This window comes from Labeo rohita, chromosome 5 (genome assembly GCF_022985175.1).
Source record: "Labeo rohita strain BAU-BD-2019 chromosome 5, IGBB_LRoh.1.0, whole genome shotgun sequence".
NCBI classification, from domain to species: domain Eukaryota; kingdom Metazoa; phylum Chordata; class Actinopteri; order Cypriniformes; family Cyprinidae; genus Labeo; species Labeo rohita.
The window spans coordinates 21810825-21833751 of record NC_066873.1 but is presented as its reverse complement, the minus strand read 5'-3'; the positions used below and the strand labels follow the sequence as shown (position 1 = coordinate 21833751).

Sequence of the window (22927 nt, the reverse complement as noted above, 5' to 3'; positions counted from 1 at the left end):
TGACCTCAAGAATCCAGAGAACTCTACTGCAATGTTTTTTTCTAAACTAAGCGAAAAATAATTGTTCATAGTTTTTTTTTTTTTTTTTGTTTTTTTATACATATTCTCAATTATTTAACAAACAATCTGTTTGACAGCAGTGGTTCTAGAGACAAAGTTGTTCGGAATGAGGAGATCTATCATATGATCCTTGAACAACGTGATATCTCCTTCCCCCCCAGTGGCTGATTTCTTTCAAATTTCTCATAGACCTTTAGGGCCATGAGCCTCTAATAGATTCTCAAAATTCATTGGCCAATTGCGGCCATGTTTTTTGAGATACGCTAAAGTCCTTACAGACACTTGTGGCACTTTGGACAAGGACACTGCATACCATTCCATTTCATGCTGATGGGATAAACATCTGCCTAGTTACAGCCATTTGTATATTTTGTTTCCCCTCTTATTGCACCACCAAGTGGCCAAACACTGCGATTTTTTCCATGTGACCCCAGACTGAGCTCTTACATAAGTGTTCTGAGTTTGGCAAAGGTATCTAATTTTGTTCAAAAGTTATAGCGATTTTAATAAAAGTGGCTCTGCCCCTTATGAATATTGTGGTGTCCCTTTGCAACAGTGAATCGAAAGTTCAACTTTTTTTGATGATTATCGATATTCACTTTGCAGAGAATCATCCTGCATTGATTTTGTTCCGATTGGGCAAAAAACCTAGGACTAGTTTGCAAAAGTGTGATTGACAGCAGTGGTTCTAGAGGCAAAGTTGTTCAGAATGAGGTCTATCATATGATAAAAGAATATTGTGTGTATGTGCAAAAAAAAAAAAAATATCGGGCAATATACAATCGTTTACACCCTTGAAAAATGCGATACCGCCCCCCCAGTGGCCAATTTCTTTCAAATTTCAGACCTCTTTCAGACCTTTAGGGCTATGAGTCAAACAGGCCCAGTGGGTTTCATTCCAACATGTGTTAACCTCATCAAATTCATTGTCCAATGGCGCCCATGTTTTTGAGATACACAAATGGCCTTATAGACACTTGTGGCACTTCGGACAAAGACACTGCATACCAATTTTCATGTTGATTGGACCCATTTTTGTGTAGTTACAGCCATTTGTATGTTTTTTCCTCTTACAGCGCCACCAAGTGGCCAAGCACCGCAATTTTTTTCATGTGACCTCTTACATACAGTATGTGTTCGGACTGGCCCTGCCCCTTTCGAACATTTGCCCGTCCATTTGCAATGGTCAGTCTAAAGTTCAGCTTTAATAATTATCAAAGTATCTTTTTGAACATATTCTTAATTATTTAACAAACAATTTGATTTACAGCAGTGGTTCTAGAGGCAAAATTGTTCAGAATGAGGAGGTCTATCATATGATATGAATATTGTGTGTATATTGTGTGTAAAAACCATGCGAAATAACAAAAACTTCAAAATGCAATATCGCCCTCCAGTGGCCGATTTCTTTCAAATTTCTCACAGACACTTCAGGGCCATGAGTCAAACAGGCCCACTGAGTTTAGTTCCGATCGGTCTCCGTTAAACTTATCTAATAGTGGCTCAAAATTTGTTAGCCAATGGCGGCCATTTTTTTTGGAGATATGCAAATGTCTTTACTGACACTTGTGGCACTTTGGACAGAGACGCTGCATACCAATTGGACAAATGGTTATGTAGTTACAGACATTTTTGTTTTTTAGCACCACCAAGTGTCCAAGCACTGCAATTTTTTTATGTGACCTCGGATTGAGCTCTTACATGTATGTTTTGAGTTTGAGAAGTTTTAGTATCTCATTCCATTCAAAAATTATAGCCATTTTAGTAAAAGTGGCCCTGCCCCTTTCAAAAGTTTTGGTGTCCCTTTGCGACAGTGAGTTGAAAGTTCTCTTTTTTTTTTGTAATTATCGATATTCACTCTTTAGAGAATCTTTCTGCATAGGTTGGTTCCGATCGGGTGAAAAACCTAGGACTAGTTCGCAAAAGTGGGTTTTCCCTCCAAATTTCAAGTCTCTGCGACTTGCGGTTTGGTCTGCCCGATCAGTTTTAGGTTGAGACTGCTGATCCTAGGCCATTCTAAAAATTACAATATGGCTTTTACGCTGTGTGCTTGAACCCCTCACAAAACAGTTGCAGACATTTTTCAAAATGTACTTAAATGTATTTAGTTCATACAAAAGTATTATTGCAAATCTGTCTTACTTCTGGCAGAAGACCTGGCCACAGTTTCTGCAGTGGTGGCGTCTTTCGGTGAGGGAGAAACGCACGCTGCATCCAGAGCAGCTGTCCGCCTGCTCGTCCTTCACCCAGTGATCTGCGGTAGAGCGTCCGGGCTGATCACTGACAGACCAGCTAAACACACGGCCACGGCTGTCGCCTACCAGGATCTTACTGTGGTCTCTGAATACACAAAAACAGCTTGTTATCAACTTGTTATCAAGTTGTTATCAACTTGTTATCAACTTGTTCAGAGACAATTTATTTGACATCCTGTGAGCAAACACTGGCATGTTAATTTTAAACCACATTAGAAACAGAATAAAACCCAGCTTCTCTTTTATCCTCATCCCACCATGAACACAGAGCACCTACTTTGAAATGGCAAGCGAGGTGATTTCCGCAGGATGAGCGTTGTCCTTGCGGTCAAACGCTGTGTGCATGGTGAGTTTGCTCCGGAACACCAGCTGTCTCTCCCATCTGTAGCCTGTTTAGAAGACAAAGCTAACGGTAAAGAACATGCCAGTTGCTCACATTAAAACAAAAACACAAGAGCACATGAATGGCAAAGCAAATGGCAAAACTTAAAAGCCACACTTATGAAATCTATGAATTAAAAATACAGTACATTTTGTTAAAATAAAATTCCGGGTATTAAGACTTGTATGGCTTAATATAATGTAAATAACGTCTCTTACTAAAAGACGTAGCAGAAAACCCATGAAAGATTTACGCTATTTAAAAGTCCACATCATTATATACATATTTTGGACTATGGGGGGCGCCTTTATGTCAGTGATGTGAAATGGTTGCACTTGGTAAGCTGCTGGCCCTACCTGTTGCTGTTTTTACTGCAACAATTTAAAATGAGAAAATAAATAAGATCAGTAAATATACTAAAATAGAATTTAAATATCAAGGCTGGTTTTAATCTACTGCACCTGGTTTGAGTTTGTTGTACGACCGAGCCTCCATAGTACTGGGCTGAAGAGGCTGTGGTACCGGTCCGTGTGAGGGTGCTGAGTGCGGTTGTAAATGTGGCTGTGAGGGAATTCCCGGTCTAATCTGGCCCTCTGAGTAGTTTACAAAAACAAAGCCGTCCTTCTCGTCAATACTGAGCGTGTCCGACCAGCGGCGGGAGTCGTCTGAGCCACTGTCCACCGACCAGGAGGCTCCAGTGCGAGGTTTGGGTCTGTGCACAGTACTGCTGGGCTGGCTGTTTGAGGTCCGAGGTTTAGGGTCCTGACTAAGGCTGGCTTCCTCTCCTTCAGACTCACTGCTGTCATCCTCTGGAGCATCACGACCTTCTGGAAGAACAAGACTTGAGGTTATTTAATCTGAAAAGATCATCTACAAGTCAAAAATTGCTGTAATTCAGAGTGAAACAGAAAAGACATGAAAAAGGAGCAAAGGAGGAATGTTTTACCAATCTCTCCACAGCAGTCTGGAACATCAGGGGGTTCTATAGGCTCTGGAGCAGGGGTTTCTGGGACTTGGAGGAACTCAATTCTCCAGAACTATAAGATAAAGCCATTTGTCAAGAATCGTCAAAACGTCAAAAGACAGAGTGAAAAGAAAGAAAGTAAATTAAGGAGAAGACGATTACCCTGACAACACCGTCGGAGTGTCCCGTAACGATAACATTCTGCGTGTCCCACTCATTCATCTCCGAGATGCAGCAGCAGAGGATTTGTTGGCTGCGGCCGGTGAAAGTGTTGGCGCTGGCGATGGGGCTTCCATTGATGCTCCACACATGGATGTAGGTGCCAGCACAGGACACTATATCACCCTACACACAGACACAAAGGGCTTTGAGAGTCTTATCCAATTTATAGTACACTTTTTTATACTGAGGCCTCAATTTATTAGAAGGATTCATAAAAGGCAAGAGGCTCTTTCTTTTCCAGTAGCAATGGTCTCACTTATTAAGTAGAAATTTAATTCTGTTTAGAAGTATTAAAATATATCATTATAATTTTTATTGCCCCAATAAACTATAAAAATGCAAATAATTTTTCCACATAATTTTCTCTGAGCAATAATAAAAATGATAATAATAACAGCAATTACAAAAACAATAAATATACTATTTTACTACGCATGATTACATATTTATTGATTTTTTATGATTTTACTTTTATCTATAATTAGGATTATAATTTATTATTAAATGATTTTACTACCTCAATAAAGCATACAAAAGCAGAGATCATGCAATGCAAAGAGCATTTATTAAATGGCTAAAAGGAAAATTTAATGTAGTTTAAACAGTGATTTATGTTCCCAGGTTTTTCCACATTATTGTGGGCTTACTGTAAGCTCGTTGATGCAGAGCGCCGAGACGGGAGCCCGGTGGCCCCTCAGCTGAGTGACGAAAGACAGCTTATTCAGGTCCCAAATGATACACGTACGGTCCCGAGAGCCACTCACGATGATGTGGTAAGCTGATGATGCTGTGAGACATGTAACTGCATCTGTGTGGCCCAGAAGAGCCTGGAAACATGAAAATACATATTAATGAATGGATAAATTAAATGCAATTCAGTTAGAAAGAACAAGTAGATTTAGCAAACAAGTCTAAAGAAAAACGTAAACACTAGGGCTGTGAGTCAATACAAATTTTTAATCTAATTAATTACATGATGTGTCGATTAATTAATCAAATTAATCGCAAAATAAATTTGACTGTGAAAATACCCACAAAACATTATTTAAAGCTATTTTTGTGTTAAATGAGAACGTATCAAGTGGATATTACAAATTGTAGCTTTAGAAAGAAATACTTTATTTGATTCAACATAGAATTTATTACACAAACATTTAGGCTGCAACGGCCTAACGTGTGGTGGTAAACGAGTCATTCACTCATTCGATTCGTTCAAACGGCTGATTCATTCAGGAATGACGCAAATGGCTCCATTTATGAATGGGCTTTTGAATCATTGATTCACACGATTCGTGCAAAACGCAATAAATTCATTCAGAAACTAGACACTGCTGTGTTGCTCAGAGACGTGCAACAATTCTGCTACAGCTTCAAAAGTAATATGTTCTCTGCAAAATCTAGCAAAAACACATAATATCGTGTAAAATACAACACAATATCAACATTTTAATTACTGAACTGTTGTATAAAATCACATTTAAGCTTGTGATAGATCAGGACAAAATCAGCACTCGTGTCATATTGCTCTTGCTGCCCGTGTGATATTGTGTGATATGTGATTATATAAATATGAGAGAAAACACATACAGGGGCATGTTTTGCACCAAATTCTTGAATTTTAGGGCATAACTGCATTTGTGGAGTTTGTCAACAGTCATCGATATGAAACAAAAGATGAAGTACAGGTCTGTGGGCGCAGCCAGCTCGTTAACAGTGTTAAAATATTTTAATTGCGTTATTTTTTTATAATGACAATTAATTAAATATATAATTAATATATAATGAATTAAATTAACGCATTAAACTGACATCCTTAGTAAATGCATTTTTGGGGTTTTAAAAAGCAAATTGTGTAAAAAAGAAAACCAAGCAAGTAGCATTAAAACATATATAAAACATACCTGTTTGAGTGTGAGGGACTTGGCTTTCTCTTTGGAAGTCCCGGTCTCCCACACACAGATTGCGGTGCTTAATCCTCCAGTAATGACCAGTTTGGGATTGGGGCAGATAGCACACAGGATCTGACCCCACTCAGACAGGCACTCATATACTACAACCGCCTATGGGACAAACACAACACATGAATATTAGACAACTGATAGTGACAACCATTAGTGAGTCTTTTATAAGGAGAAAATAACACTTTAAATGACACCCCTCATTTTTGAACATAGATGTAAAAGAGCACTATCCAAACTTAAATTTTTATAATTTAGGAACTCGAAATACAGACCTAAAGACAATCAGCAGATTATTGCAGAAGTGGAATCACTTCAAAACATGAAAATATAAAAAAAAATACAGTTTAAATTTCCCGTAAAGAAATATTTTACATAACAGGTTTTATTCTAAAATTGCTATTAAACTGAAGCCATATGTCTAAAAAAAGTTATGTTCCAAATTTGAAGTTGATATAAAAAAAAAAAAAACTTTTGCCTCAAAAAACTACTAATTTGTTGCTTATTAGTAGTTAGTAAGGTAGATGTTAAGTTTAGGTATTAGATTAGGGATGCAGAATATGGTCATGCAGAATGTGCTTTATAAATACTAATAAACAGCCAATATGTTATGAATAGGCATGCTAAGAAGCAACCAGTTAATAGTGAGAATTGTTCCCTATACTTAAGTGTTACCAATTTTAAAGTACCATTTCAATGGTAACGCAATATTTGATTTAATTTTTAGGTTTTAAGCTTTTAAATGGAAATATATATGATAAAATATATGATAAGTACTAAAATGTGCGATAGAGAAAGAATACAATGAATAAAAGAGTGCCAAGCGACTGTTAAAGGGTTAATAAAAAAGAAGAGAAAAATACAGCAGAAACATTTCAAGGTTTCCACAAAACCTATTTTCAACTGTTTTCAACACCAACAATAATAAAATAAATGTTTCTTGAGCACCACATCATCATATTAGGATGTTTACTGAAGGATAAGAATAATTTTCACCGTGACACTGTTGACTGGGATAATTGCTGCTAAAAATTCAGTTTCGCTGTAACTGCCTTAAATTACATTTTAAAAGGTATTACAAATAGAAAAGTTATTTTAAAATGTTACATTATTTCACAATATACTGTATACTCAAATCAAATAAATGCAGCCTTGGTAAACATTAGAGAAAAAAAAAAAAAAACTATTACAGACCCCAAACTTTTCAACTGTAATATAAAAGTGAACCTACAGTTTTGAAAGACACATTTTATAAATATGCAAAGTTTTGCAGATGCTCTTTTCCCTGATGCATTTCAGGATCTGACAGCCGTTCACAGCATGATGCTGAAAACATGAGTAAACAGAAGAACTTGTATGTTGCGAATGACCTTGTCAGATTCGTAGTTGGAGAGGCGGCAGCTGAGGTCTGCGTAGCCCCAGGCGTACGTTTTATTCCAGGCAGGAGGAACCAACACCTTGTTTTGCTCAACAGCCAGAATGCCCTTGTCAGTGCACACAATCTGACCCACCGGCTCCTTCAGCTCTGTAAAACACATATGACACAAAGAGAGCTCATTAAAATTCTCTCCATTGTATGACCAGAGCCGCTAGCAATATTTCACACTAATTATTTCTGAACAAAAAGTAAAAGAGGGTATATATAACAATGTATATGGCGGAATATAAAACTAGTAGAACTCAACAACAAAAAAAGGAATGTGATTCAAAACAAGTTGGGATTTTTCTTTGAGCTTTATGATCACTACTGAGCATGTAATGCTACTGTAGACCTCCATCCAGTCTGCATTACCTTTGACAGGGGTGAGAGAAGGCCGCAAGTTGTCCAGATGATGGAAGAAGATCTTGTCTAAGCTGGAGTTAAGTGTAACAGGTCCACCAGGTGCCTCTCCGTTTGACTTACTGCGCACCCGCTTTGGAGGATGGGGCTTCTTGAACAGCTAAAAGAAAGGAAACACAGAGGTTAAACTGGATAAAATCACATCAGGATGTACTGCACAGTGGTGCCAAAAAATATTTGGACACATAGGTATAAATTTTATTGCATTAAATACAAAATAACAAAACAAATGGCATCAGCAAAAAGTAACCATTTTTCCTTTCAATGACTTTTAAAGGTGATTTTTAGTAGAAATATGGAGCCAGTTTTCAGGGCGCTACGCTTACTTTTCTTTTTAAGAGCACTTGTGCTCCTGTCTTAAAAAAATAGAAGCACATGCAAAATTTCAGGAGCACCTTCTAATGATAATCAAAAATATGATTAAAAATTAGCCTTTCCTATTACGAGGTGATTTTGACTCCTTAAAGTGTTTTTACCTCTGTAATGGCATTTTTCTAACCGTATTAAAATCTTTTAAGTCAAATTTTCAAAAAATTATATTTTATAAGCTTTTTAAAATGTTTAATTAAAACAACAGAATAAGAACAAGTAGAATAAGAATAAGTTACCAATCAAATTAAATCAGTATTAACAAAATGAATTTGTACTACAGAGGTGGCACAGAAGAACTCAAAAGTGGCTTGTAGGTGTATTTTCATATGTTTAATGAGGCTCAGAGGTGGCATAAGTGCAATCAAATTCATAAATTCATGTTGAGATTAATGTTTTAAACTAAAACTGAAACTAAAACTGCCAGTAGTCACTGATTTAATTACTGAATCATTCATTTATTTGATTCATTCGAACGGCTGATTCATTCAAGAATAAAGCAAATGATTGTCTCTATGAATGGGAAATTAAATCATTTAAAAACGCACGTTCATTCATAAACGGAACACCATTGTGTTTGAATGGAGATGCGCAGCGGCTCAGTTGTGACTTGTTTCAGACAATTTTTGCTGACAAAATAAAGCAAAATCAGGCAATAGTGTTATAGTCAGACAATGTAAGTCACTTAATACTGTTTATTTAACTGTTAACTGTATTAAATCAATATCTCATTTACAAGCTCCCTAAAAAATCATTAAAAGCTGTCACTCATCTTAGTTCATCGCAATCTCAGTTCCATTATAATCAACAAAGCTCCTTACACTGCACAATGAATCTGTAAATTAATTTACACTCTCTCCACACTCTGTTTATGAAAGGATTCATGGGATATGTCTGTGATACGTTACTCAACGTTGCAAAAACACATAGAAACCCTTGAAGCTCCCCTCAGCGCAAACACAAATATGCCGATCGGGTCATCGGGTATATATTTTTTCATAGTCGCAAGCAATAGTTCGGGTCACACTGTAGAGCCCTGGTTTTTCTCAAGTATGAACTGTTGATGTAGTTCATGGCATTTTCAATAATAAAACTGCAAACCTGTTTTGGGATCTGGCCAAAGTTGTTGATGAATCCAATGGTAGCTGTTTCTTTAAGTGGGTCGTTAATGTTGTAGATGTCCACCTGGCCTTCATAGAAGAGATGGTGGAAGACATTGACTGCTTCCACTGCTGGAGGACCCTGCTGCTTGTAACCAAAGATCAGGTCGATCCATTCATGCAGATGGGCGCTGACATAGTCACACTCCAAAGCCTGAAAAAAAACACACACAGTCCCTAAATGTTATCAACCTGTTTCTGGTGGCCTGCAGTTATTCTCTGACATTTGACACTGAGGGATAATGTATTTTCATGCCAATTACCTCTCTGTGAACCCTGATGAACTCTCTCGGGTCTCCTTTTGCCCATGGAGGCAGAATCACATCTCCAAGCCTGGTGCCATTCTGTTTGCTCCCTTTAGAAAAGATTGATCAAATAACACATTCAAGTTAAAAATAAAAGAGAGAGTCTTTATTTAGGGTACAGATGAGGCTAGCTATCTGGCTTATCCATACCAAGATCAAAGTTGTTAGAATTGAGCAGGAACTCAGGAAGGTAGAAGAACTCAGGAATGAGTTCCTTCACATCAGCCATGTTGTGTTTGGAAGCAGAGAGCCAAGCCTCTCGTACACTGTGAAACATTCGGTCAGCCAGATCAAAATGTCCTCCCTGAAAACACAGATGAAACTCACATGTAACCAACAGCTTCAATTTTTCTTGAAACTAGATCAGCTGTTCACACTAGGGACATTAACTATAAAGTTTTAATATTTGTTCTAATTATATGAGAAAAGAGAGGTCCACTCCACAGGCATTCACAAACCCACTCCGAAATCCCGATCACAATCAAATGATTCGCGGTCGCACTCTGAAATTCTGATTTGAAGCGAAAGATTCATGAACCCGCTCCGAAATCCCGATTGAAATCAAATGATTTGCACTTCGAAGTTTCGATTTAAAGCGAAAGATTCACGAACCCACTCTGAAATCCCGATCAAAATCAAATGATTCGTGGTCGCACTCTGAAGTTCTGACCTGAAGCGAAAGATTCACAAACCTACTCCGAAATCCTGATCAAAATCAAGTGATTCATGATCCGCACTCCGAAGTTCCGATCTGAATCAAAAGATTCACAAACCTGCTCCAAAATCCTGAACAAAATCAAATGATTCGCGCTTCAAGTTCTGATCTGAAGCGAAAGATTTACGAACCCGCTCCGAAATTCCGATTGAAATCAAATGATTTGCGCTTCGAAGTTTCTGTTTAAAGGGAAAGATTCACGAACCCGCTCCGAAATCCTGATCAAAATCAAAAGATTCACGATCCGTACTCTGAAGTTCCAATCTAAATCAAAAGATTCACAAACCTGCTCCGAAATCCCGAAACGAAATCAAACGATTCGCGCTTCAAAGTTTCGATCTGAAGCGAAAGATTCACAAACTCGCTCCGAAATCCTGATCAAAGTCAAATGACTCACGATCCACACTCCGAAGTTCCGATCTGCAACGAAAGATTCCCAAACCCACTCAGAAATCCTGTTCAAAATCAAATACATTTCGCAACCCACACTTCGAAGTTCCGATCTGAGGCAAAAGATTCACAAACAAACGATTTTGCGACCTGCACTCTGATCCTGATCAAAATCAAATGATTCGCACTCCGTGCTCTGAAGTTCCGATCTGAAGCAAAAGATTCACGAACACGCTCCGAAATTCCGATCGAAATGAAATGATTTGCTATACGCAATCCGATTGGAGCACTTCAAAACAGTGAATCTTTTAGCGACACAATGTTTCACCCATAACTACATTTGCTTTTTAAAATCATTAAAAGTGATATAATAATTCTAAAATAAATGACTCTTAATTTGATCTGGTGTTTTCTAGTGAATCACTGAAGTGATTCGGTTCATCTGTTCCTCTTTTTATGTCTTTAGCCACGTTTACACGACACTGTCAGTACTACTACTGGCTTAGCTCGCTAGTTTTATGACATGAACTGAAATAAGCAGGAAAAAAGTATGTTTTTTGAATTGCGTGAATTTTGCTTAAAAAGACACTTATTTCATAGATACATTGCATTTTAATAATTCAAGCACTTTTCAAGTACCTCTTCAGGAATGTTGCTATTTTCAAGTGTTTTTTAATGCCTTACATTTCAAAAAGTCAAATTGAAGTACTTCAAGCACTTTAAGAACCTTGTACAAGCCCTGCATTATAGCTATCGTTTTTGATGTGAACAGGCCTTCACTGTCTGTTAACAACATCCTGTCAGAAACAAAGGAATATGTTTATTAATGGTTGGAAACAGTAACCTTTGATGGAAAAAAAACCCACTGTAAATATTTGTGCGAGTGTGGGACACTATGCTTATTTTGGAGACAGCTGGTCCCCAGTCTGTTCTTCCACTTTTGTTTGTTTTTGATTTCAACTGTGAATGATTTATTAAAGTAACATTCATTGCAAAATATATTTCCATCAGCATAACAAGGGGTATTGAAGAATAAAAGAACAGAAAAAGAGAAGAATGCGACAAATTAAAAAAAAAAGATCAGGCCATGTAAGACTAACCTGAAGCCTGAGAAAGATCTGTGTGAAAGGCTCCATTCTGACCAGATATGAGGCCACGATCATTGCAGAGGAGTAATGAGTGCCGTAATGATATGCTGGAGTCTCACCTGTGAAGAAACAAAAACATGCTCAACATTTTTAAGCATAGAAAGCAGAGCTAACAGGTCATCAACAAGGGTCTCTTACTCACCATTGGGATCCTCCCAGTCTTTGAATCTTTTCTTGTACTGGATCAGTCTGTCATCTGTCTGAGCTCCCATGGGTTTGGATAAGTTTCGGAATGTCTTTGGATTGTTGAGGTCCAGTTCCTGTGGAAAAATTTCAAGATATTTATCTCGGAAAAAAGCTCTGATTGCAAAAGAAAAGACATTAAACTGATACAAATTCCAAGAACAGAATGTCAATATAGTGACATCTGTTGACAGAAGATCTGAATGCTTTGTGCTACAGGACATATCACAAAGACAGATTTGTACCTCGGAGTCAAAGTCTGCCAGGATCCATGGAAAGACAGGATACTGCATCAGGTCATTATATGACCTGCCAGCCAGTGTGTTGAGATGCATCAGATACTGGAAATTACTGATTTCACCTCTCTGGAAATAAAGAGCCTTTTGTAAGCAAAACTAAACAACAAGCAAAACAAACAGACGAAAAATTCATGTGAAGATACCGCACCTCCCATCTTTGGGTCACTGACTTCTCGCCGACCAGCGTACTGAGAAGACCAGACCTATTTACCAAGAAACACATATGCAAGTTTATTTTAATAAATTTGGTAAATAAACTCTAAAGTCACTTCATAATCTTGTAATATGAGGGTAACATACCCTTGCTCCACACTGGTGTTGGGACGTTGCCCAGAGACAGATTCAGAGCTGTCGGCTAGTGAGGGAACAACTGCCAGGAATCTGGAAAACAAAATTTGGCTTTGTGTAACCTAGTATTTTTCTGAGGTTCTTGTATACTCAAAAAAACTATTAAAGGGATAAATAAATAAATAAATGATGACGGAATTATTGGGTTATATATATATATATATGATGACAAAAAGCGTGAACCTGTCCCTTAAATTGATCAAAAGTGACAGCAAAGAAATTTATAATGTTACAAATGATTTCAGTCATTAAATGTGGTTCTTTTGAACTTTCAGTATCACTTTACAATAAGGTGTCATTTGTTAACATTCATTAATGTATTAACTAACATGAACAAACAATGAACAATACATTTATTACACTATTTTTTATCTTTACTAACGTTAATTAATAAAAATACAGTTCAGCTCATTGTTAGTTCAAGAAATATCATCACTGATGAAAACAGCATATTAGAATGATTTCTAAAGAATTATGGACACTGAAAACTGGAGCAAAGGCTGATGAAAATTCAGCTTTGAATTTACAGGAATAAATTACATTTAAAATATATTACAACTGTTATTACAACTGTATTACAAGTTGCTTTAAAATGTAAAAAATATTTCACAGTGTTACAGTTTTTACAGTATTTTTAATAAAATGCAGCCTCAATAAGTATACGAGACTTTGTTTAAAAAGAGCAAAAAAATCATATTGACCCAAACTTTTAAATGGTAATGTATCTCTTTCTCTACATGAAGTCTGAAAGGGAACAAACACATAATCAAGCACATGTATGACCCTGGACCACAAAACCATCATAATGGTCAATTTTCTGAAATTGGGATTTATACATCAGTAAAAATAAGCTTTTCATTGGTGTATGGTTTGTTAGGACAGGACAATATTTGGCCAAGATACAAGTATTTAAAGTTGTCCAAATGAAGTTCCTAGCAATGCATATTACTAATCAAAAATTAGGTTTTGATATATTTACAGTAAGAAATTTACAAAATATCTTCATGGAACATGATCTTTACTTAATATCCTAATGATTTTTGGCATAAAAGAAAAATCGATAATATTGACCCATACAAAGTATTTTTGGCTATTGCTACAAATACATCCGTGCTACTTAAGACTGGTTCTGTGGTCCAGGGTCACACATATATCACTCCATGAGCTGCATCTCTTACATTTGTGCATAAATGTGTGGTACACCTGCCCTAATACACTCAAATTTCTGCCAAAATGAGGAGCTGCAGTGCATGACGGAATCTGAGAAAAATGTCAGAGGATGTCATTTAGTTTGTCACCCCTTTCCATTTCTAATTGCTGAGTGTGACAACATCTGACAGAAGAGGGCAAGATTTCATCTAAAATTGTCAAAAAGTATGACAACCACAACCAAAATAGAGCTGTGCCAGCTAGTGGGATGCTGCCTTAAAAGGCATCACTGTTTACAATACCTTTGATACACTTTGTTCCGGACCCCTTTTTGGAAAGCCAACAGATAATTTCTTCCATCTCCAGAAAACACTTCTACTGCCATGGGCTGTGAGAGGAGGACAGCAAAGCATAACTTCATTATCAGCATTAACATGAAAGCCACCCAGTGCGTTATCAAGGTTCTAGCAAAGAATCAAGCCAAATGGTTTGTGTGCACACCTGAAGCAGGTAGCGACGCTTGTGCACCTCTCTGATGTCTTCGTAAGCAAAGATGCTGCAGGTTCGTTTCAGCTGACTCTTGCTCTGCCGGGCCCCTCTGGGAATGATAGGCTCATGCATACTGCAAATGTCACAAAAACAAGCAGCGTATAGACCCAGTGTAACTACTAAAGCAGTGGTTCCACAGAATGACTTAAAGGGATAGTTCACCCAAAATGAAAATTCTGTCATTAATTACATGTCGTTCTAAACCCGTAAGACCTTCGTTTATCTTTGGAACACAATTTAAGATATCTCTGATGAAGTCCAAGAGTTCTCTGACCCTCCCATAGACAGCAAGGGTACTACCACGTTTAAGGCCCAGTACTTTTCTGGGCTTTGAACGTGGTAGTACCCTTGCTGTCTAGCTCTCGGATTTCATCAAAAATATCTTAATTTATGTTCCGAAGATTAAAGGTCTTACGGGTTTGGAACAACATTAGGGTGAGAAATTAATGACAGAATTTTCATTTTTGGCTAAACTAACTCTTTAATATATTAATGATAATTAATATACTAAACTGATTTAAAAAAAAAACACAGAATTGAATCACACAATGAACTGTAGGTTAATTAATGGAAAATATCAATACAATAGAACAATAATTTAGAATGACAGAAAGAAAGACAGAATGAATGACAGAACGATAGAACAATAGAACAAACAAAAAAAACAGAACAACAGAATGATTGGTAGAATGCATGAATGATAATAGATGGAGAACAATAGAATAACAGATACTTTAGAACAGCAGAACAAACAACAGAGAGACTGACAGGCAGACGATCTGCTACAAGTTATTCTGTCATTTTTTTTGAAGGGAAGAATATAAAAAAATTCATTCTTACTTTGCAGGGAGTGTCTCAATGTCTCTAATCTCTCTGGTGACTGTCATGGTGAAGCCGTCGATCACATAGAAATGCTCTTTCCCAAATAAGAGCAGCCCTTCACTGGTGTCCAGACCCTGAACTCGAGCACAGCGGTACATATGCTGGATCTAATCGAACACAAACAACGAACAAATTCTCAGTACATCATTCATATCAATCAGTCCAAATTCAAAAAGCCAAATAAACCTAATCATCCAACCAGACTGATATTACTAATTATCTTCCTCATACTAATGGAGGATAATGTGAGCAGTACATAAATGACTGCTGTTAGAACAGCACAATCAAAACAAAGCTTCAAATTGGAAAGCTTCCACCCAAAAGACCCAAATTTTCAAAGCCAAATTGTTGTCATGACAACTGCAGTTGTTAAACAGTGTGCTTAGGATGTTATGGAGACAGATGTATAACTGTGCAGTGCTGCAGACCTTCTCTCCCTCCTCCAGCAGGCGGAGAAGTGTGGTGTTGTCAGTTTTCTGCTCCTCATCCAAAGCTCCTGACTCCAGCAACTCTTGCAGCTGGTCTTGACTGTCCTCATCAGCTCCATCTGCTGTAGAGCGGGAACGCTTCAAAGGAGCCTTAACCAGACCTAAAAACACAACAACAGAACACACTGAGTCAATCCATACAACACACTCATTATATTACATGCTCAGTAGTTTCAATAGATAGACAATCAGATCATTCAGTAGCCAGTTTTCTCCATTTAAATTGAAGAGGTGGTAAATGTATACAGCGTATCTGTAAAACTCATTTGATAATGTATACTTTTGTAGTAGTTTTACTGTATCGTGATATAAAGAGCACTGTCATGTTAAAATGACCTTTGACCCTTGCGATGGTGTCCTCTCCATGTTCAGGCTCATGCTGTGTGGTCTCTCCCTCTGTGTTCTGCTCTATGGAGTGCTGGTACATCCCCGGGTTCCCCGACAGCAGCCGCATGTAATACTCCTTACTGTCGTAGCTTATCGCTCGTCTGTAACGCACCGGTTTCTGAAAGGATTGAAATTGAACACTGTTTAATTTAGTTCTAATGAAACCTTTTTTTGTTTATATCAATCATGATGAAAACCTTTATAATAAAAAAAATATCTTGAAGTCAGTGACAGCCAGAGGAATCCAGTCAGAGGCATGCACAAACACATTAGGCTCGACACAGACATGTGTCCATGACTCCTTAAAGAGATAGTTCACCCTAAAATGAAAATTCTGTTATTAATTACTCATTTTAGTCTTTTTATACCCGTAAGACCGTTTATCTTCAGAGCACAAATTAAGATATTTTCAATGACATCTGAGAGCTGAGACAGGAACGCAACTACCATGTTCAAGGTCCAGAAAGGTAGTAAGAACTTCGTTAAAATAGTCCATGTGTCATCAGTGGTTCAAGCTTAATTTTATGAAGCCACGAGAATACTTTCTGTGCGCAAAGAAAACAAAAACAACAAGTTTGTTCAACAATTTCTTCTCTTCTGTCAGTCTTCAACGTGCATTCACGGAAATAACCATGACGCATAAAATTAAGGTTGAACCCCTGATGTCACATGGACTATTTTAACAACGTCCTTACTACCTTTCTGGGCCTTTAGGGTGCATTGCTGTCTATGCAGGGTCAGAAATCTCTCCGATTTTCTCAAAAATATCTTAATTTGTGTTCCGAAGATGAATTAAGGTCTTACGGGTTTGTAAAGACATGAAAGTGAGTAATTAATGACAGAATTTTCATTTTTAGGTGAACTATCCCTTTAAGAAAATCCCACACTGACAACTCAAATGTAGTATATAATTTATACTAACACAATTTATTTTCACCCACAAAGCAAATTTCAAGCATTTAAACCTTTAGACCTTCAGACCTAACTTTTTAACTGGAACTGAATGCATTGATTTTGGAGAAAAACAACAACCTGCATGGTCATGCAGTTTATCAAACTCCTATTAAAATATCTACATAGAAGTCTACGGAACTGTAATTAAAGATTAAATGCACAATTTCTGGAAAACTACCAGCAGAAAACAGAACTGTGATTTGTCTGAGTGGCTCAACTGGGCCAGATGTAATGAGACTGGCTCAGCCAATGGAGAAAGTTCAGGGCAGGGCTACAGTATCTGTTTACTGAACAATGGAAGATGTGTGAAGCATCTGAAACAGTCTTTATTTTTGCAGTTCTGTTTGGTGCCAGTAGTGGTGTAGAATTTCCTTAATTCAGCTCTCACCTCACAAGAACACCAATTATTAGTGAGCTGTTACAGTAACATGCAACATTCTTATCTGAATATTGTTCCACTTCACATTCTATAATATGGATTACAAGGGATTAGCAAACATGGGAGGGAAGGAGCTGTCCTAAATCTATTTTTATAGAGGTTTTCTGTGTATGAAATATTTACAACAGGTTTGGCAGCAGAGAAAACATCTCCAAACAGCGTTTTAACCATTTTGCGGAGGCGTAAATCTGCATTGTCATGTGGCAGACAAATGCAGGAAGTCTGGGACATTTTATTTTACAGTTAAGCATTCAGCAATGCAGATGTTTGAGAGGGTACAGCAAAACTGTAGCGTAGGCACACTTCAGTTTGTACCTGGACTGTTATGTTTACCATTGCACCCATTAATGGCACCTGAGATTGATTCTGAAATTAGAAAAATGGGTAATAAGGCAAGAGGAACATATAAAAGCTTGTGTTCGCATTTAAGACTTCTTGTGTGCAGTCATTACCATCATATGGCTAATGCTGGCAATTTACAAAAGAACCATTCAGAGGAGATTATCAACCATTAGCACTATACACATGCTGACTTTCACTGAGACTACAGGAGAATTCAATAGACTTCTTTCAGTTATTAGGGTAAAATAAGGTTAGAGCCAAATTACGTAAGTTTATTTTATATTTCAGGCAACCAGAATTTTCTGCCACACAATACACAACATGTACCTCCTTAAACTTGAAAAAATAAAAAGTTAGAAGCAGGTACACTAACCTGAGTGCTTGCGTTGGGCTCAGGATCAGGCACATAGGGATAGTGAATGTAAAACATGTCATTCCGAACCATCTTCTTCCTCATTCTACAGGGTCCCTCGGTCATGTCCAACTGAAACTTGTCCAGGTGGGAGCCAATAGGAGGCCCCCAGAGACCCCTCTCCCGAAGCAGCTCATATTCAATCCCTGCCCACTCATCCATCACATACTTAAGTGCATTCTGCTGCCTCTGTGACAAAACAAATGCATATTTGGATCAAGCAACCCCTCCATTTAAAACATTTCACCAATTATTATTGTTCTAAAGGATTTATTTTACTAAAACTGAAGGGTTACCTCTTGATGCTCCTTGTACTGCATTGCTACCAAGTCCCGGACCACAGCGATGTGCGTGAACATCCACTGAAAGGTTTCCTGCGGACAGTCAAAAACAATGTGAGCACAAACTGTCACAATAACAGCTGTGAAATCATTTCTACGTCTGTCAGAGGTTACGTTCACACTGCCAGTTTTTGGCATTGACAACCGCATTTACTTACAGGTGTGAATCTCGATCTACGGTTGTCACTTCCGTAAATAACCGTACTGTGTGTGAACGTAACCGTATTAGGACACAAATACAGGACTGAAAACTGTATTCTGCTGCTGTTTGAATGTGGCCAGATTTATTTAGTTAGTTACCTGTGCAGAAAGATTGTTCTTGTTCATTCCACTTTCCTTTTTGCTGCGACGGGAGCCGGTCAGTTTGGACAGACCAAAGCCACTGCTGACTCGAGACAGTTTAGACTGATTTGCTGGGGCAACGGTTTCACCCCTGCTGATGCATTTCTTCTCATGTACTAGAAGGAAAACAGAAGGTTTAACACAGTAAGAGAAATGAGAGTATAGTGAAAACTGCAAAAATCTTTACCAAAAAAAAATAAGCAGAGTGACAAAGACAAACACAGGAAAACACAGTGTGAAAGCAACAAGCTGCTAAAATTAAACTACGTGGGAGAATCTGAATGTGACAGAGTCATACAGTGAAAATTTGAGTCTGTGTTCCTCACCCAGGTGGTTCTGCCAGCTTTTAGCAGCAGGTTCCTCTAAAGCAGGTCGTGCAGTGGCGATGTCTACATGTCCTCGGTCATTGACGGGTAGAGACACTTTAAAAATGTCCTCCAGCATTTGCCGCTTACTGTGCATGAGCTCCGTCCACACACGATTCACTGCCTTGAGCAGCAATTGACGACCTGACAAACATACATCCCAAACAAAAGACTAAGTTTGATATCAATAATGTTTTTTATGAGGGTGTGTGAAGTGCCTGAAGTATTAACACTCTATGTTTTAAAGTGTCCCTATTATGGATTTTTGAAAAATACCTTTCATGCAGTGTGTAACACAGCTCTAAGTGAATGAAAACATCCTGCAAAGTTTTAAATCTGAGTCACTTAAATGAGTTTTAAATGAGGAAATCATCGCTGCAGAAGTACCGACCCAAATACATATTTTTTTTATAAGAAAATGACCGATTGTTTTGCTAGAGAAGACCCTTATTCCTTGGCTGGGACTATTCAGAGCCCTTTGAGGCTGCACTGAAACTTAATTTTTAACCTTCAATCTGTTGAGCACCACTGAAGTCCACTATATGGAGAAAGAGGTTTTCTTTAAAAAAAACAAACAAACAAAAAAACTTAATTTCTGAAGAAAGAAAGACATGAATATCTTGGATGACATGAGGGTGAGTAAATTAACAGGAAATCTGTACTCTGAAAGTGGAGTAATCCTTTAAAAATAGATGCTCTCATGTACTCTGTAGCATGCAAAACATATTTAGTTGTGTGTCACTTGTGATTGTCTAGAAATGTTGGTGAATAGTGAATGTTGTTCTTATTACTTGGAGTTCTGATAAAGAATAGAGCAATACGTTGGTGTATAAACTGCAGTGCTCAATCAATACGCGTCTGCATTGGGCATATATTATGGCTGTTTAGGTGTTTACCACCAAGCTGCGGGCTAGAGTAATGGTGATGGGCAATCACCACAGATTAGCGTCATGCAAAGGAGGGGTTCCGAAAAATAAACGGTTGAGCGAATCGCTTAGGAGTCGTTGAGCAAATAAGGGAAAGATTATGCATTATAAGACAAAGAAAGTGTTTTTAGACCTTGCATGCATGTCAACCTCTTGTTGGGGACTCCCAAAACCAAAATATGAACATTTCATTATTCATAATAGGGGCACTTTAATACACCACACACATTGTTTGCAAAATGTTATGAAAAGAGAAAAAGAACAACCTTCGCTAACATCCTGGCTTTGGACACTGTCCGACTCGTTCTCAGAAGGAACTGCGACATGCCAGGTGGTCATTCTGGCCTCTGCCTCCAAACCAAAGCCCTCGACACTACTGTGAGAGAACATGAAAGTGATATTGGTGCACGAGTTTCATACATTTGAAGACACCAAGGCCTTTTAACCAGTGCTTTGTCAGTGTTACATCATGCCAACATTCTCCAGTCAGTCAATAATATAAGTTTGAACGGTAGAACACAGAAAGCAAGAATAATGAACTATCATTTCAGCACATCAGATGCTCAGAATCAAATCAGTTGAAGTTATTGATCTTCCTGCCTCAGCAGAGCACAGGGACTCAGAGCAGCAGGACTATACACTAATGTAATTCTGCTCACTGTCTCTGAGTGGCTCTCATTTCTCAGTCTCTCTGAAGCCAAATTTCTGAGTCAGCCTGGATACAGAGCCATGACAACGTAAACCTCCTCCTCATAGTCTCACACAGTGACTCACAACAGCAGAGGCGCACAATCACAAACAGTCCTGAGACTGTGAAAAGGAATTATTCATTCTTACTGCTCATACATAATCCCATAAACTCATCTTTTCATTTAAATGCATGTATTTATTTTTTTTAACTGCTCACACATAGTATATGCATCTATATAAATGTACTTATTTCACAGCTCAAACACAACTAATCATGTCAATTTATTTCTATCCTATATAAAAGTATTTATGTATTTACCTATGTATTCATTTCACACCTCATATGTTATGTCTACCCACCTACCTTTAATCTCTTTTTTTTTTTTTTATTATTTTAGAACCAGAGTCAAAAAAACCCCCACATCTCAAAAGACTTATCTATTCATTCTGTACCTTAACGCTTCAGCTACTAAACCAACCATCTGTACACTCTAAATTCATAAACCCTTAATTTGTCTCTCTCACCTCCCCGTGTGCAGGTTTATCAAGCAGTGGGCCAGACAGGCCACAAACTCCTGGTCATGGTTGCCGGGTCCCAGCACGAGGTTTCGGTTTACTGTCAGCACACGTAGTGAATCCAGCAGGGTGACCTGTTGTGGGACCGTCTTGTGTGGTCGTGAGAGCTGGTAGAGGATTGTTCGGTTCAGACAATGGTAGATTGAGTCCAGAGACAAACCCTGTGATCGCCGTTTCGACTGTTGTGGGACCAAAAAAAAAACCAAAGAAAAGGAGATTTGTTGAGAAACCACCAGTCACGTAAGTCACATAGGAATGCTACAGAAATCTTGCACATGAGGAATGTAAAATAAAGAAAGAAAGAGAGTTAGAAAGAATTGTACAACTAACAGAAAGTTGAAATATAATAACAGGATGATTTACATTTAATTATTTAAGTTATGACTTTACATTGTGGGTTCTTGCGGTCTTTCTTAAATGGTTGGTAGCTAATACATTTTTGCATTATTTAGTGAAACATTCCAAAAATCTCATTTTAACAGTATAACTGTCGCTGCTATGATTGCTTATTATGGGTTCAAGTGTGTAGCGCTGAAACCCTATTGTAATTGTTAGAATGGTCATGGATCAGCGATCTCCATGTAAAACTGATTGTGCAGATCAAACCGTAAGTCGTAAAGACTTGAAACATGGAGGGGTGGTAGTACTCACACCGCCTATAACATGACCAAGGCTTGCCCCAACTGCCCTTTTTGGGTGCTACAGCGAACAAAAGTATGAAATTGCACGTAACTCCTAAACTGTTAATTGCAGACTCAGGTGTCTTATGTTGTTGGAATCACATGCCTCAGAGCCTGGCAAAATATTTTGGGTATTTCTCATTCTCTGAAGAACCTATTTTTGCGAACTAGTCCTAGGTTTTTTGCTCGATCTGAACCAAACCAGTGAAGAAAGGTTCTCTAGAGAGTGAATATCAATAATTATCCAAAAAAAAAGTTGAACTTTTGACTCACTGTCGCAAAGTGATACCAAATTCTTTAAAAGGGGCGGGGCCACTTTTAGTAAAATACTTATAACTCCTGAACAGAATGAGATAGCTCCGCCAAACACAGAACACGTATGTAAGAGCTCAATCTGAGGTTACAGAAAAAAAACTGTAGAGCTTGGCCCCTTGGTGGTGCTATTAGAGGGAAAAAAAATATAAAAATGGCTATAACCGTGCAACCATTTGCCCTTTCAACATGAAAATCAGTGTGCACGATTCTGGTTCAAAGTTCCACAAGTGTCTACAAGGACATTTGCATATCTCAAAAAACATGGCCGCCATTGCCCGATTAAATTTTAGCACCTGTTAGACAAGGTTAACTGAGGCCGACTGAAAAACGACCCGAAGGTCTGTGAGAAATCAGCCCCTGGGGGCAATATCACATTTTTCAAGGGCGTAAACAACTGATTATCACACGGTTTTTCACACATACACGCAATATTTGTATCATATGATATTCTGGACAACTATGCTCCTAGAAGCACTGCTGTCAATCAAATGT

At 38.0% G+C, this 22927-nt stretch overlaps 1 protein-coding gene across 6 annotated transcripts in view; it reads right to left on the bottom strand.

Annotated features, from left to right (window-relative positions):
* wdfy3 (WD repeat and FYVE domain containing 3) overlaps positions 1-22927 on the bottom strand; it is a 96215-nt gene that overhangs the window by 2870 nt on the left and 70418 nt on the right. For 5 of the 6 annotated variants that reach the window (XM_051108965.1, XM_051108962.1, XM_051108963.1 and 2 more), the window contains 28 exons: positions 21390-21619; positions 20441-20550; positions 19210-19392; positions 18842-18999; positions 18497-18574; positions 18162-18389; positions 16003-16171; positions 15607-15767; positions 15137-15285; positions 14249-14369; positions 14050-14135; positions 12551-12631; positions 12399-12453; positions 12197-12316; positions 11911-12028; positions 11721-11827; positions 9666-9819; positions 9474-9565; positions 9152-9364; positions 7634-7781; positions 7212-7366; positions 5785-5943; positions 4531-4710; positions 3824-4006; positions 3644-3734; positions 3159-3524; positions 2593-2704; positions 2203-2400 (listed from right to left, as the gene is read on the bottom strand). In XM_051108965.1, the coding sequence (XP_050964922.1) occupies positions 2203-2400; positions 2593-2704; positions 3159-3524; positions 3644-3734; positions 3824-4006; positions 4531-4710; positions 5785-5943; positions 7212-7366; positions 7634-7781; positions 9152-9364; positions 9474-9565; positions 9666-9819; positions 11721-11827; positions 11911-12028; positions 12197-12316; positions 12399-12453; positions 12551-12631; positions 14050-14135; positions 14249-14369; positions 15137-15285; positions 15607-15767; positions 16003-16171; positions 18162-18389; positions 18497-18574; positions 18842-18999; positions 19210-19392; positions 20441-20550; positions 21390-21619 (4205 nt within the window). Of the gene's footprint in view, positions 1-2202; positions 2401-2592; positions 2705-3158; positions 3525-3643; positions 3735-3823; positions 4007-4530; positions 4711-5784; positions 5944-7211; positions 7367-7633; positions 7782-9151; positions 9365-9473; positions 9566-9665; positions 9820-11720; positions 11828-11910; positions 12029-12196; positions 12317-12398; positions 12454-12550; positions 12632-14049; positions 14136-14248; positions 14370-15136; positions 15286-15606; positions 15768-16002; positions 16172-17761; positions 17813-18161; positions 18390-18496; positions 18575-18841; positions 19000-19209; positions 19393-20440; positions 20551-21389; positions 21620-22927 lie in introns of all 6 variants that reach the window. The other variant, XM_051108967.1, reaches the window with a different exon arrangement.